The 14,821-nt window shown below is 43.2% G+C and overlaps 1 protein-coding gene across 1 annotated transcript in view; it reads right to left on the minus strand.

Annotated features, from left to right (window-relative positions):
• Positions 1-413: 413 nt before the first annotated feature.
• GLUD1 (glutamate dehydrogenase 1) overlaps positions 414-14,821 on the minus strand; it is a 38,258-nt gene continuing 23,850 nt past the window's right edge. The window contains exons 6-13 of the mRNA XM_045437933.1: positions 11,137-11,316; positions 10,268-10,405; positions 9,925-10,062; positions 9,175-9,255; positions 7,709-7,832; positions 6,847-6,938; positions 2,707-2,769; positions 414-1,836 (exon numbers count right to left, since the gene is read on the minus strand). Of these exons, the coding sequence (XP_045293889.1) occupies positions 1,717-1,836; positions 2,707-2,769; positions 6,847-6,938; positions 7,709-7,832; positions 9,175-9,255; positions 9,925-10,062; positions 10,268-10,405; positions 11,137-11,316 (936 nt within the window). The 3' untranslated portion in view covers positions 414-1,716. The remainder of the gene's footprint in view (positions 1,837-2,706; positions 2,770-6,846; positions 6,939-7,708; positions 7,833-9,174; positions 9,256-9,924; positions 10,063-10,267; positions 10,406-11,136; positions 11,317-14,821) is intronic.

Raw genomic sequence — 14,821 nt, forward strand, 5'->3', positions numbered from 1 at the left:
GAGTCCAGCTGTAAGTTTCAGATTTGGCAGCTAAGTTACTGGCAGAGTCGGATCTAGGATCCAGTTCTGCTGACCACGGTTAGTATTGTCTTAAGTTGTTACATTCTGTGGCTAAATTATTAAAAACAAAAACCCCAATCGATGAAAATGTCCTTCATTACAAAGAGACACTAAGAATTACCTCAGTATATCAGCTTTGAGCACTAAAACCTCTTCCAAGAATAGCCATTGATACTATTTAACAGAATGAAACACAAAAGAATTCACTAATAAAATCTGGGCAGCTCATAATGTAGTGGAAAAAAGTGTTATATAGGTGGTTGTTGCAAAAGTCCTTAGAAACCCAACTGTAGTTTTATTATTTACTAAAAGAGATACTATCAAATATAAAAACACACAAGAGAAACATAAGCTTTGGAAAAGGTAGACTTTTAATAACTGCTTTTATCACCAGGTTAAGTCATGCAGTTACAAAGTAGTTAGAAATTTCTGAAAGGATATTGTCGTTTAAAAAAAAAAAAGCTCATTCTTACATAAATAATATCTAGTACTTCATTGGGACACTACTGTTCAAAAGGCCTTGGCGAAATAACCCCCAAACAAAACACTCAACCCAAGGTTGTTTTCAGCCCACTGGTAATGAAGCTGTGTGCAGAATACAGGCCTCTAACAGAGGACACAAAGTCAGGGCGAGTCGGGGCCATTGGCACGGCTCAGAGTCGCCAGCAAGACTCCAAAGTGGGAGCCCAAGTGGTATTTTTTCTGGGACGCTCAACTTGAATTATTGTTCAATTAGACAACACAGTAGATCTTCAACAGAGAACAATTAATTAACATGATAAGGAGGTTACTGCACTCTTTGGACTATATGTCGTAATTGTGGTTAGTGAATTCTGACAGTCTTAACAAAAATAGCCTCCATCATTTGCAGTTATGAAGATAACTTAATTCTCCATCGGGCCTTTTATTTTTGCTGGACAATACATGATTGATAAGCTATAAATGATACTGTTTTATGTTATAAAAATACTAGCTTTTTCATTTATTATGTTTATAGGCATTCACTGCTTGAGTCAAGGTTAGGCTTATTAAGTGATTAAAGGCAATTTTATTACAGCAGCACATACTTATTTTATTCTAAAAGAATAAAATGCATAAAGAGAAATAGCTTTTATTTTTGTTGCAATCTGTAAAATTGAGTTATTTTGCTGATGTAAAAATACCAGTAACTCACTTGAGGACCATGCCACCTTCTGAAAATGCCACACACCTGCTACTTAGATGTGTCAAAGTTACAGCACGTCTCAGATTTGTCCAGAGCTGAAGTAATAAGCAACTGACTGCTCCTGGATGACAGGTGCTTTCCTGGCCACAGCTCTGGCTGTACTGGGAAGCAGCTGCGGAGCAAGGCGGTATAGCCGGATGGAAGGGACTTTTCATTTAAAGGCAAAATACCCAAATCGCTCTCTGGCTTAGGTAATTTCTATGTTCATATTCATCAGCTTGTACATGATCCCCTAACCTTAATTTCTTTTTTCTCAAAGGGCCTGATTTGGACTGACTTGTTGAGAATGATGTCCATTATCTATGAAGTCAAGAGAGAGAGAGAGAGAGAGAGAGAGAGAGAGAGACAGATTCCTGTGGTTACATGTAAACTTGTGAAGGGCCTGCAGATGAAGAGGGAAGAGGGCAGTGAAGAGGTCAGCCACACTCCATCTAGGTGAAGGTCACACCGGCTTCATTGTATACTTTGAAGACTTTCTCAATGGCGTTGACATAGGCAGCCGTTCTCAGGTCTAACCCCAGGTTATACTTCATAGCCGTGCGCATGATTTGCTGAAAGGCAGGAGAAAACACGGTGAAGTGTGCATGCGGTGCGAGGAGCCTCGGCCACCACGGCAGCGCAGGACTCAGGCATAGAACCCGTCAGGAAGGACCTGTTCTCTGCAACCAAAGTATGCCACTGACTAGGCAGCAGTAAGGAGCTGCTCTTTAGATGTGAGCTGTCTCCGGCCTTTAGACGCCCTGTTATCTGGAGTAAGCTCCTTGTTAGACTTGGTGATAATTTTATAAAACTCAGAATGGGGTGCTGAAAATGTGCTGGAGCTTTGTGAATATGTTTAAGGTTGTGGACCGTATACTTTAAAAGGGTGAATTTACGGTATATCAGTTGTATTGACAACAAATTGCTATAACAAATTAACAACGAGCACCATCATCAATGGCTGCTTATGCTATTTCAACTTAAGGGTGGGTAGACAGAGTTTGAACTCAAGAAGAAATGAGGGAAATGCATCAAAGTGCGTTTAAGGTCTTGAAATAAGGAGCAAGGGGTCAAAAAACCTTTTGTTTATACCAAATTCTCCAGTGAGGTAGTTTCCTGTAGCGATAATAGAGTGGTGTACTCAACTGCAATCCAGTTTGGCTGACTGTGTGATGTCTAGCTAAAGCTAACTGCCGAACACCATTCCCGCCTAACCTGGTATTACCATTTATTTCCCAAAGCCCGGCAGACATACTGAACACCCTGAAAACACTGCCCGTCATTTAAGACTGAACAAGCATGCATTTTGCTACACACGAATGAAGAACGTGTAAACAGACTGCTGTCTTCGACCACAGCACACACAATCTGGCAGCTGAGGTGACACGGTTGAGCTGTGCTGCAGGTCACCAGCAGAAAGGCAAACAGCATTGCACACGTACCCTGGCAGAACGCTCCATAGTGTAAGCTAAGCCAGAGTGCACGATGTCTTTCTCGGATGCCCCCTGTTAGGGAAAAGACCAGAAGTTTAACAAAACCACACAAAGACACGCTTCAATTGTAAGAGCACAAGGGATTCTCAAGTCAATATACCGCCAGACAGAATTGTTTTGTCTTTTGGCAAAGATACATTTAATTTCCATACAGTATCTCGATAGCTAAATAGTTGTGCTTTAACCCCAGTTTAGTTTTCATTGCATTTGACCGTGAACAGATACTCCTGAAATAAGATCATGGTAAAATGAACGTACACAGGAAAGTATGCACAAGAAACAGGAGGGCAAGTAGTGAGGCCAGCACTGGTCACCCACCCGATTCACAGATGCCCACAGCAACAAGTGTTCATCTCTGCTTCCCAGCTAACAGGGACACCGCACAAGGCACAGAAAGGAGTGTGGCCCCCTCCAACAGGTGCTCTGTGGCAGAAACCCGGCTGTGTACTCAGGAGTGCTCATCTCGTTCCAATGCCAATTATTTCTGTAAGTCAATTTGTATCAATGGATTCCTCTAAGTACCTAATTTGTTTTTTGGAACGCTTTCTAAAATTTTAGGACGGGGAGCCTGGGTAGCTCAGTTGGTCAAGCGTCTGACTTTTGATTTTGGCTCAGGTCACACATCTCATAGTTCCTGAGATTGAGCCCCGCATTGGGCTCTGTGCTGACAGAGTGGGGCCTGCTTGGGATTCTCTCTCTCTGTTCCTCCTCTGCTTGTGCACAGGTGCACATGTGCCCTCACTCTTTCTCTCTAAATAAATAAACAAACAAACAAATAAATTACAATAAAATTTTAGGACAATTAACTACTGCCCCATTCCAGTTTGTCCTACCTAGCTATCAAACATATATCCTGCTATGCGAGATGAAAACTTAAAAGTGGATCACCACCCAAATGTGTCTACTCTGATCTTCACGTAGTTGGCACTCTGTATGCCAGGAGGTGTATTTCTATATACATTTGTATCTGTTAACAAACAGCTGGGTCAAACCTTGATCTGTCCTACTAAGTGAGGAAGAAAAAACTTGTTCTACAGGTACAGTACTGCCTTTCTCTCCCTCATTCATTTACTCATCAAACATTTATGGAGTGGTTACTACGTGCCAGGCACTCTTCTAGGCACAGGGCACAAAGCAGAAAACAAATAATGAAAATTCTCTGCTCTCGTGGAGTTTATATTCTAGTCGGGGGAGGCAGCCTATACGTTGACCGAAAACCGGAAGTCTGGGTGAGATCACAAAGATTCTGAATTCAGACAGAGCAGTGATTCAGGGCCAGGGGCCTTCCCATGTTAAGAGTGTGGAGAGGTGGTGAGGATCACAGAAGGCAATGTGAGGGAAAGGCAGGAAGAAAATCAGTGAGGATGTGGGGTTCTGGAAGCCAGGAGACTAGCTTCAGGGGGGGACGATCACTCGTGACAGCAGGTGCTGACAGGAGAAGTAAGATGAGGGCAGAAAAGCGGTCACTGGATCTAGTGATGCCGGTGCTTGCACAAGACGAGTTGTGGCGGAGTGGCGGGCACCAGGGCAGGTTTGAGCCTAGGAGAACTGGAGACGCAATGGACGCAACTCTTCAGGGCGTCTGCTGTGAGGGAAAGGGAAATGCACACGGCAAGAACAAAGTTTGGAAGAGAGCTGGGATTGAGATGCATTTTGTTTTAAGACCGCATTCGGCACGCTGATAGGAGTGACTGATGATGGAGGAGGGGGAGGATGCGCACTCGAGCAGTGCACCCGGGGAGCTGAGAATGGGCTTAGATGCAGGCACACGGAGTCGCTCTGTGACAGGAGACAGGGTGCAGGTGCCCGGAGTTGGGTTGGGTGCTGGGAAGTTCTCTGACTGCTGTTTTCTCTGTGGGCAGATCCCAGGTCAGGTGCTGGAGTGCAGGGGACAGAGAAGAGGAGAACGTGTGATACAGCCAATCAGAAGAATGAGAAAGTGAAAGACCAGGAAAAAGTAGGATGACTGCCGGACAGCACCGGCTGCGCACTTAAGTTTCGTGGTCAGGATTACGGTGACAGGGCTGCAGGTGTGGAGGGAGCACGGTTGGGTTTCAGGAGGGTCCGGGTGTCAGCAAGGGGTACGCTGAGCAAAACAAGCCGGAGTGACTAATGACGGAGTGTGGAATTCAGAGAACGGAGGACATCCCGGGGTGACGGGGGACAGTGAAAAGACGGTCAATAATGTGGGGCCTGGAAGGGCCAGAGCATGGCCGTGGAGGGGGAACTAGAGGGAAGCAGCTGGGAAAAAAACCCTGTTTTTTAAACTTACTACAAAACTCCTGTGACAAGTCATTCAGTAAGAGGTGAGACACAGGATTAAGGTCCGGAATTTGAAGCACTGAAAGGCCAGTGTCCTGGCAAAGGTTATTTTCAGACAGCACAAACAGCAAGCCATCGGGCTGCCTCCCTAACTAACTGGCTGTCCTCCGCTGCACTCCTCCTCAGGTTTCGGCCTGAGCGACAGCTGCATGCCAGGCCTGGGCTGGGACACAGGCGACCACAGGGAGGAGCAAGAAGCCCATCTAGGGGTGGTGGCCATAGCAAGGGCTGCCTGGATACGTGTGGTGGAAGGATGTGTGCGATTCCGGCCCACAGAGGGATCTTCAGGGGCGGGCTACCTGAGCAGGGAGCGGGTCAGGGCACCGCAGACAGAGGGACTGCAGCTAACAGAGACATGGTCCGGGAAAGATGAAGGTTCATTTAGGGGAATGGTTAATACCCTGAGTGGCAAAAGCATCTTTTCTTCTGCAAAACAAAACCTTAACTTCCCCTGCTCCCCATGTTGTAATATAATCTTACATTACTTTCCATGACTGAATATTTCAGAAGATCTATTACAACTTAGCCATTTCCCTGCCATGTATATGTAGACTATTAAACCTAATTAAAAAACCTGACTGCAAACACCGTTCCAACGACATCATCTTGCATGGAGCCATTTCTCTCCTTTAGAATTATTTCCTTAGGATAAATTTGCAGGGGGGATGTTAGGATAGTGTCAACGGGCAGCAAAACTGTAATAGCTCTTCAAATTTCTAAAGAGCTGCACCAATCTGCCTTGTCATCAAAATAAAGGTACAACTGTTTCGCTACAGACATGGTGAGTCATGATCGATTGTTTTTGCTAGTTTAATACATTAAAGAAACCTTATTTTAATTTGTATTTCTTTAACAATGAGATTGAACACTTTCCTTTCTAGGCCTATTTCCTATGACTTTTCTCTTTTTTTAATGTTTTACTTTTATTTTAGAGAGAGAGAGAGGGAGAAAGAGAGGGAGAGAAAGAAGAAGGAGGAGGAGGAGGGGGAGGAGGGGGAGGAGGAGGAGGAGGGAGACACAGAATCCGAAGCAGGTTGCAGGCTGTCAGCACAGAGCCTGACATGGGCCTCGAACTCACAAACCGTGAGATCATGACCTGATCCGAAGTCAGACGCTTCACTGACTGAGCCACCCAGGCGCCCCTGACTCTGCTTTTCAAGTCTCTGGCATTTACTGGGGAAGTTCCCTTCATGGCGTGTGAGCACTACCACTCAGTCCCGTCAACAGCTAATTCACACACACCTGCTTTCTTTCACTCTTATTCATGCCCACATAGCAATTTCAATTCTTCATATAGTTCAATTTAATGTTTACTTTGTTTTTATTTTAAAGATTTTCTTTTTTTTTTAGAAGTTCATTTAATTATTTATTTTTAAGTAATCTCTACACCTAACGTGGGGCTCAGAGATCAAGATTCCCATGTTCTTCTGACTGAGCCAGACAGGCGCCCCTAATGTTTACTTCTCTATTCTATTTCTCTGGAGCTAAAGAGATACATAGTAATTCTGCACAATTAGGTTAGAACCACCTGTTGAGTCATCTGTATTGCATAAGGATCAAGATTGGAAGGACCATTAAATATATTTATTTTAAACTAAATTTCTTACTCCACATTTGGAATGTAGCGAGAGAGGAGCGTACAAAGCACACATAGAGCCTATCATCACTGTCATATTGCTGACCACCCATAACCCCAATCAACTGGCCTGGGTCTAAAGTAAGAGCTGGCTGGGTGTGGAAAGTGTAATCCTGTCACAGCACACTCACCGATATCCTGTCTTGGAACTCTGCCGTGGGCACAACAGGAATAGTTCCACCATGCTTTCCAAATTTTCTTTCCAAACTTTCTTGAACAGACACTATAAAAAACCAAGAGATGAAGTTAAGACATTGCTAGTAGGAAAAAAAAAAAACTGAAGTACAACCAAAAGTAGTCTCAAACTATATCCACAACCCAAAAATGAATACAGAGTTTAGAAACCTTCAACACTAATGACATAAAAGGGTTAATCATTTAAAACTCTGTTAAAAGGGAATAAAGCACTTTGCCAAATTCCTACATAAATGTGAATTTAGGTCACTGCTCTGTTTCCATAACACCCATTACCACGGTTTTTCCTTGGCTCTGTTAAAAAGAAAATGCTGAGGGAAAAAGAAACGGAAATCGATGGAACACTTCACCCAGATTCTCAGAGAGGGCTGAGTAAAGCTCGGTTGGAGGTCTTGGTCTTATTCCAGCTTGATGAGACTGGACCATTAACTCTGGAGCTACTCTCGTCAAGGAAAACCACACTTGCATCAGAAGACTCCAAAAATTCTTGACGCTAGAAAGGCCTTTACTAGGAGCAACCAGAGACTGGAATGGATGAGTCTCACTAGGAGTTCCTGGCTTAAAAGGATACTCTTTATATTTATTAACTTATAGATGATGTTATAGAAACATTATATCACGGGGTAAACACCTGAATATAATTTTTGGTCCTAAGACTCATGAGAGAGAAGAATATGATTTTCTGAGATTAAATTCTCTAGGATTACAAAAAGCGAACAGTCCTTTTCAAGTGTAAGCTAGTTCTAGCCTTTTAGCTGGCCCCAAAGATTGTTTTTGAACAAGGTCATCAGAACTCACTGAGCAAGTGGTAGTTAGAATCCCTTTCATATTTGAAGGTCAAACGGCCATAGCTGACGTGATTTAGATTCTTCAGCCACTCAAAGTAGGATACTGTCACTCCTCCGGCGTTCAAGTAGAGATCCTACACACAAAAATGTGACAGGGAAGACACCAAAGAAATGAGAAGATCATGGCTTTACTGAAAGCTTTCATGAACATCAGAGATCCATTTTAACATCAAAGCAGATTAAGCTTCAAACTTCCCAAATATATCTTAGATTGTATCAGGAATTTCACACTCAGGGGCACCTGGGTGACTCAATCGATTGAGTGTCCGACTTCGGCTCAGGTCATGATCTCACGGTTTGTGAGTTCAAGCCCTGCATCGGCTCGATACTGTCAGCCTGTCAGTGCAGAGTCCACTTCGGATCCTCTGTCCCCCACTCTCTGCCTCTCCCCCGCTTGCACTCTCTCCAAAATAAATAAATATATATAAAAAAAAAAAAGGAATTTCACATTTAAATTCAACTAACGTCCTTCCCAATCCACTTAAGTTTTTTTTTTCCATTTTGAAAAAAATTAACTTTTTTGTTTATTAACTAACAAGCATTTGATCAACTATGGTTAGAGCTTCTTTCCCAAAGAAGTATTTAGACAAAACTGTTTGCCCACTCAACGATGCACTGGATTGTCCACAGAGTGCCTCACCAGATCAGCGTTCCTTCTCCTACTACCTAAGGGCAGTCTGTTTCAGCTAAACTGAATTTCTTAAGTGTTTTCAGCAAAAGTCCTAAATGCATCGTAAGTCCACACTAACTTCCACTTGCAAATAACCCCATGCTTACCCAGTGAAAACCAAAACACATATTCCTCATATTCGCTTTCTGAGTAAAGCAGCAAGGGACATTTGAAATGCATAAGGTTAGAAATTACACCAAAGCTCATTGTTCACGTTAGAATTTGTATTTCTAGCACAATATACATTTATATAATTGGATTCTTTTTTTAAAGTTTATGTATTTATTTTGAGAGTGAGAGTGTGCACATGAGCGAGGGGGGGAGGGGCAGAGAGAGAGAGAGAGAGAGAGAGAGAGAATCCTAAGCAGGCTCAGTACTGTCAGCACAAGCCTGACACAAGGCTTGATCCCACTACTATGGGCTCATGACCCGAGCTGAAATCAAGAGGCGGATGCTTAACTAACTGAGCCACCAAGGCGCCCTATGATTAGATTCTTAAGAAGGCTAAATACATACTCAAGAAAGAGCCTGAAGTTGGAAGAAAAAGTTCAGGTCAAAGTGAAAATTGATAGGCTTTTTACACTAGGCATGCTTCTACTTTATTTACTTAAAAGCAAAATACAGATGAAGAATTCACTATAGCTTGGGAAATGAATGATGATCTTCTTCTCCCCACAATTCCTCACAGAAGACAGTTAGGGTTTCAAGTACATTTAAAACCTGGTAAACACAGATAGATGACTTACTGGAATCACCATAATGTTCCTCTCCAGGAAGATCTTATCAGCCTCTGGAGTTGTCGGCCCATTGGCACCCTCAGCAATGATCTGCAAGAGAGTCAGGACATACAGAAATACCAACATCACCACAAACCCCTCCAGCAGGTGCAAGAGGTGTGTGTGTGTATGGGCAGGGGGATGGGCAGGGGAGTGGGGGCGGGAAGAGGCAGAACTCCAGTTTGAATGCAATTATTTTTTTTTTAATTTTTTTTTTTTCAACGTTTATTTATTTTTTTTTGGGACAGAGAGAGACAGAGCATGAACGGGGGAGAGGCAGAGAGAGAGGGAGACACAGAATCGGAAACAGGCTCCAGGCTCTGAGCCATCAGCCCAGAGCCCGACGCGGGGCTCGAACTCACGGACCGCGAGATCGTGACCTGGCTGAAGTCGGACGCTTAACCGACTGCGCCACCCAGGCGCCCCTGAATGCAATTATTAAGAGTTATTTTGTTCTATAAAGCGTTCTATTTTTTACCTTTCTATTTTCCTAACTGCTTTTTGGAAGCTTGGTTTAAGAGGAAACTCATGGTGATGGATGCCTGCATAACTGTGAATATACGAAAAGCTATGAAATTTTACACTTGGGTGAACTGTATGGTATGTGAATTACATCCCAATAAAGGTGTGAAAAAAAGGAAAGCCAACTAAGAGCTTTTCTATGACCCTCAGGGCATTCTACATTGGTAAGGCTGAGCTCAGGTTCTATCATGCTCTCACCTTGGCTTTGACTCTGGGTGCATTGGACTTGGTCAGCTGCTTCTCGCTGGCAGCAGGGATCAGTATGTCACAGTCAGCCTCCAAGATGCTCCCTTCATAGGGTTTTGCCTTGGGGAAGCCCAGGATTGATCCATGTTGCTGAAATTGATTGAAAAATCAGAATTAATGGCTACATCACTGTTTAAATGTTTATGTTTAGAGCCTATGACATGAAGACTCATCTATTAAGAGCTCTTTGGGTTACATTTTAAAAAGTAAACAATGGAAATAGATTTTAATAAGACTTATTTCAACTTTACAATATTCACGGTAGTCAGACTATTGAGATATTAGATTGACATACCAATTTGAAGTCTTCCAGTTCCTTTGGGTCAATACCATCTGGATTCCATATGCTCCCATCAGATTCACCAACACCAATACATTTAGCACCGAAACGATGTAAATATCTCATAGAGTGCAGGCCCACATTCCCAAATCCCTGTAAAGAACAATTACACGTGATATAGAAACTGAAGTCTTAGTGCACATGGTAAAGTCGATTCTGACCAGTACCCCTTCTGTAAGTTTAGGAAGAATTCTCAGAATCCTTTGCCATAAGAAACAATGTACTAAATGGCTTCTCTTTAGCAATTTGTTTCAGAACATAGAACCCATTAATTTGTGATAATGGGTCCCAAAGAACTTTAGTTTGGTGCAGCCTTGTGGCTTATAAAGAACTGGCAGTGGTCAGTCATGCCACCCAAATCCTCAGGCCCTGATGACCAGGTGTCCTATGGTTGCAACAACATAAAGTCACTCACTGGGAGGCATATGAATTCTATTCTATTTCAAAAGAGGATTCAAAAACAAAAATAAAAAAGTAGCATTCAACTTAATTTAGATTCCACTCAGTAAAATATCCAAATAGCAAGCCCATTCTTTCTCAAAGTTGAAATATTCAACTTTTAATTCAAAGTTTAAATTTCAATTTAAATTTTGACCCAAAGAAGTTGGTGATAGTTTCATATGTATCTGCAAGATACTTAAATTGGTACTAGTCACACGAATTATACCAAGGTTCAAAAAATAAGGCATGTATTACTCTGAAAACATTCACTCTGGAATTTAAAAGATTCAAAAGAATGACATTTTAAAAACTGTAAATCTAAAAACACTGAAAAACTTCCTTTATGTAGATCAGTTATTCTTTAAAAAAGCAAACATTCTTACCTGAACAACAAACGTTTTGTCTCCAAACCCTGGTGTCATTCCTAAAATACTCATGTAAGAAGCTTCATTGATGAAGTTTTCAATTCCATGGAAAACTCCCCGGCCAGTAGCAGAGATCCGTCCATGGATTCCACCCTGACTGATGGGCTTACCAGTAACACAGGCATGGGCATTAATATCCTGCAAGAAAAAGTCAAGATGTCACATTTCTAACTAATATGCTCATTAAGACTATGTGTGTGCTCATGGTACACATTCACCAATAGGGAGAAAACTTACTTTTTCAGATTTCTATTCTTAGAAAATATATAATAAAATAGACTATATTGTCCAATGGGATAAACAAGGTTTTTAGGAATTTAACATCATCAAGTACAAATAATAATATCACGAAACTAGAGATAGTTCTGCTTAAAATATTATTCCCTTAAAAATATTTAAGCCCTATTAAGTTGGAGTACACATCTCACATGTGTCTTAAAATCTACTATAAAACTTGAGCTCGTCACCAAAATGGAGCCTAAGTAGGAAGAGATATTATGGTGTTCTTGGTTAGATGGGAACACTCGATATGGTTAAGATACTCTTCTGCTCAACTAATTTAGAAATTCAATAAAATGCCACTTAAAAAAAAAGAACTTTATTTTTTAAAAATGTTTATTTCTGAGAGAGAGAGAGAGAGAGAGAGAGAGAGAGAGAGAGAGAATGAGCACAAGCAGGGGAGGGGCAGAGAGACAGAGGGAGACACAGAATCTGAAGCAGGCTCCAGGCTCTGAGCTGTCAGTGCAGAGCCCGATGCGGGGCTTGAACTCACCAACTGTGAGATCATGACCTGAGTCGAAGTCGGATGCTTAACCGACTGAGCCACCCAGGCGCCCCTAAAAAAAAAGAACTTTGAAAGATAATATTCAAGTTCAAATAAGAGTGGATTAACAAAAGTATTCAAGAAATTAAAAAAAAAAAAAGACAAAATAACTAAGGGGTTTGCAGGAATACCTACCAAATAAAAATACCCATTAATCCAAAGATTCTACTTCTAGGAAGTCACATTTTTTTGTGCACTTAGTATGGTATCGTTGGGGTTAGGGAAGCAGAAAGGTATATGTGGGTGAGACGGAGCCGCTCCTGCCTACACCGTGAGGGGAGGGCCTCTGGTGGCAGCAGTGTGCTCTGGAAAGCAGGGTGGGAGAGGATCTGTCTTCACCACCCGTCTTTCTGTAGTCTGTGAACTGACCATGTATTCTTGTTCAGAAACAACCATAATTAGGAAAATGAAAGGGCTCGGGAGAGCGTCCTTTCCGAGGTATATCAAATATACCGTCAACTGTATCAGCCAGAACATGCAGGAGAGACAGATTGATCAGTGGGGCAGGAGAAACTGGACAGTCCTACCACATACAGGAAACCCACACAAAATGAAAGAGGCGTTTCAAATTCGTGGACAAAGTATGGATGGTATGGCTACTTAATAAACTCGTGGGGCACTCTGTTACCCATGTAAAGTAAGATGAAGTGCCTTACTTCACACCATAATCCTACCCTCCAATAGATGTTCTAGCTGGGTGAGTTAAAAAGTGACCTGGATTTTATCTGTATTGTTTAACTATTTTTACCAAGACAACTTAGAATTATATTAGCTGCATAACTGCCAGCAAAAAGAATAAAAGCTAAAAAAAGAGAAAGTAGTTAGTAAAGTGATTTACAGAAATTAGTAGTTTTCCCACAGTTTGCCTTCATGAATAATTAACACTTGTGAACGCAGAATTGCAAACCTAGTGCCAAATGCTTTTAAACAGTGCAAATGCAAATGCTGGAGCCACAGTCCTGTCGAGGTCAGGCCCAGCGCCAGCTGCCCAGCTCCCCAGCCCCCCAGCCCCCCAGCACACCTGACTGTCCCGGGAGCCCACCGACAACACCCCTCCCTCCCAGGCCTGTGCCTCTGGGCAGGATTAGACACAAGTTGCAGCATGTTCAGGTCTACATCTAAATCAGAAAAACTGTAGCTTCCTTACTTTTAGGCCCTGATTTTGGTGTCACTTTAAGAAGGAAGTCTTTCGCCGGGGTTTGCTGGCAGAGCCTCACAAAATTTCCTTTTGTTGTTAACCACTGGGAATGAGCCACAAATAATGATTGATACATGGCCCACTACTCTGCACTCTTCAGTCTAGTGTCTCGCTTAAAAAGAATGAGAGACCATATCCAGAACTCATTTAACATCAAAAGGTGACATGGAAAAGCATCATTTTAGGGAGTGGCAGTTGAAATAAAAATTCTTTCAAGAGTCTCATACTGCTCCTGTTTCATTTCAGGGATTTATGCAATTCACCTGATGTAATACTGTGTGTTTTACTAAGGAGTGGGCGCTGTTCTAAGTGCATTATATTACTAGCCACTTAACCCCCACTGGGTGCTATTACATTGTCGTCTTACACACGAGGAGACGGAGGCACAGAGAGCTCTAGGCACCTGTCATGGGTCACAGAGCTGGTGTGTGAGGGAGCGTGAGAATCCGGGCTGCCCACCCGTGCTCCCACCCACAGACTGCACTCCCTCAGAAATTCAGACATCAGCCCGGGGTCTGAATTCCTCCCCTGCATGCTGCAGCCCCCTTCCTTCTTCTCAGGAGGGAATATTTCTCTTCTCCAAGGCTCATCTTTCCACTAAGGGCCTTAAAAGGAAAATTCATGAGGACTTTGTTCCCTTGGAAGATTCTGCTACCTCTACTGTTCACACCTTTCTCCCATCGTCTCTCACATGGAGGAATCTGGGGCCATAGCCAGTCAACTTGCCAACAAAACAACAAAAACCTTTCTCTTTGGGCAACAGCCACCTTTCAAGTCTTCTCTCTGCTGTCCAGTGCCATTCTTCTCAGGGAAGGCTACTCTTCATGCCCTACTTCCCTCTCTCAACACCCCCTTGCAGCCTGGCTCCAATCTCCGTCCCATGAATGATCTAGTTGCTGAACTGGTCTCTTCCCAGAAACCCCTCCCTTAACATCACCACATGGAACTCTCAGCACTTCTCATTCTTCTATGACTGACTGCTTTCCCTCTAAATCCCTCTTTAGTCCGTCCATTTCTCCCCAGCTCCAGGGCAGGCCAGTACCCCCTCTCTTCTGGGCTCCTGTATGGTGTCCTGCCCCCAACAGTCCCAATTCTCTGCTGCACACAGAGTGGCGCTCAAAATGCCTCACACCTGCTTATAGTTAGCAGTCCCCAGCTTCCTTCTGGTTTCAGGACAAAGAACCAGAGTCTCTGCTGTCACTCGTGGGGTGATGATCTAGTCCGACCTTCCTCTAACTGGCCTCTCCTGTGCCCTACTCTCTCACTTTCCCCTCTGACTACCACGGTCTCCTCTCAGTCTCAGGTTCCCCTCTTCTGCATTCCAGAACTTTGCTCAGTGGTTCCTTCTGCCTGCCACACTCGCACCCCCACCCATTCCCCAGCTGATCCTATTCAATGTTCAGAGTGCAGAATAGAAGATTACTCCTTCACGGAGGCCTTTTCTGATGTCACCTGCAAAGGCTTGGCCAGGCCCCCTTACACCTTTTCACAGCATGAGAACTTCCCCTGCTCTCATTTATCCCAACTGTACTGGAAACCCTGCTTGCGTGGCAGAGGTACTCCATGTATGCATTTTTAATGTACGTCGTTTCAACTCCCTTTCGATTCCTACCCCTTAAGTG

Source organism: Leopardus geoffroyi, chromosome D2 (assembly GCF_018350155.1).
Source record: "Leopardus geoffroyi isolate Oge1 chromosome D2, O.geoffroyi_Oge1_pat1.0, whole genome shotgun sequence".
Taxonomy (NCBI): Eukaryota; Metazoa; Chordata; class Mammalia; order Carnivora; family Felidae; genus Leopardus; species Leopardus geoffroyi.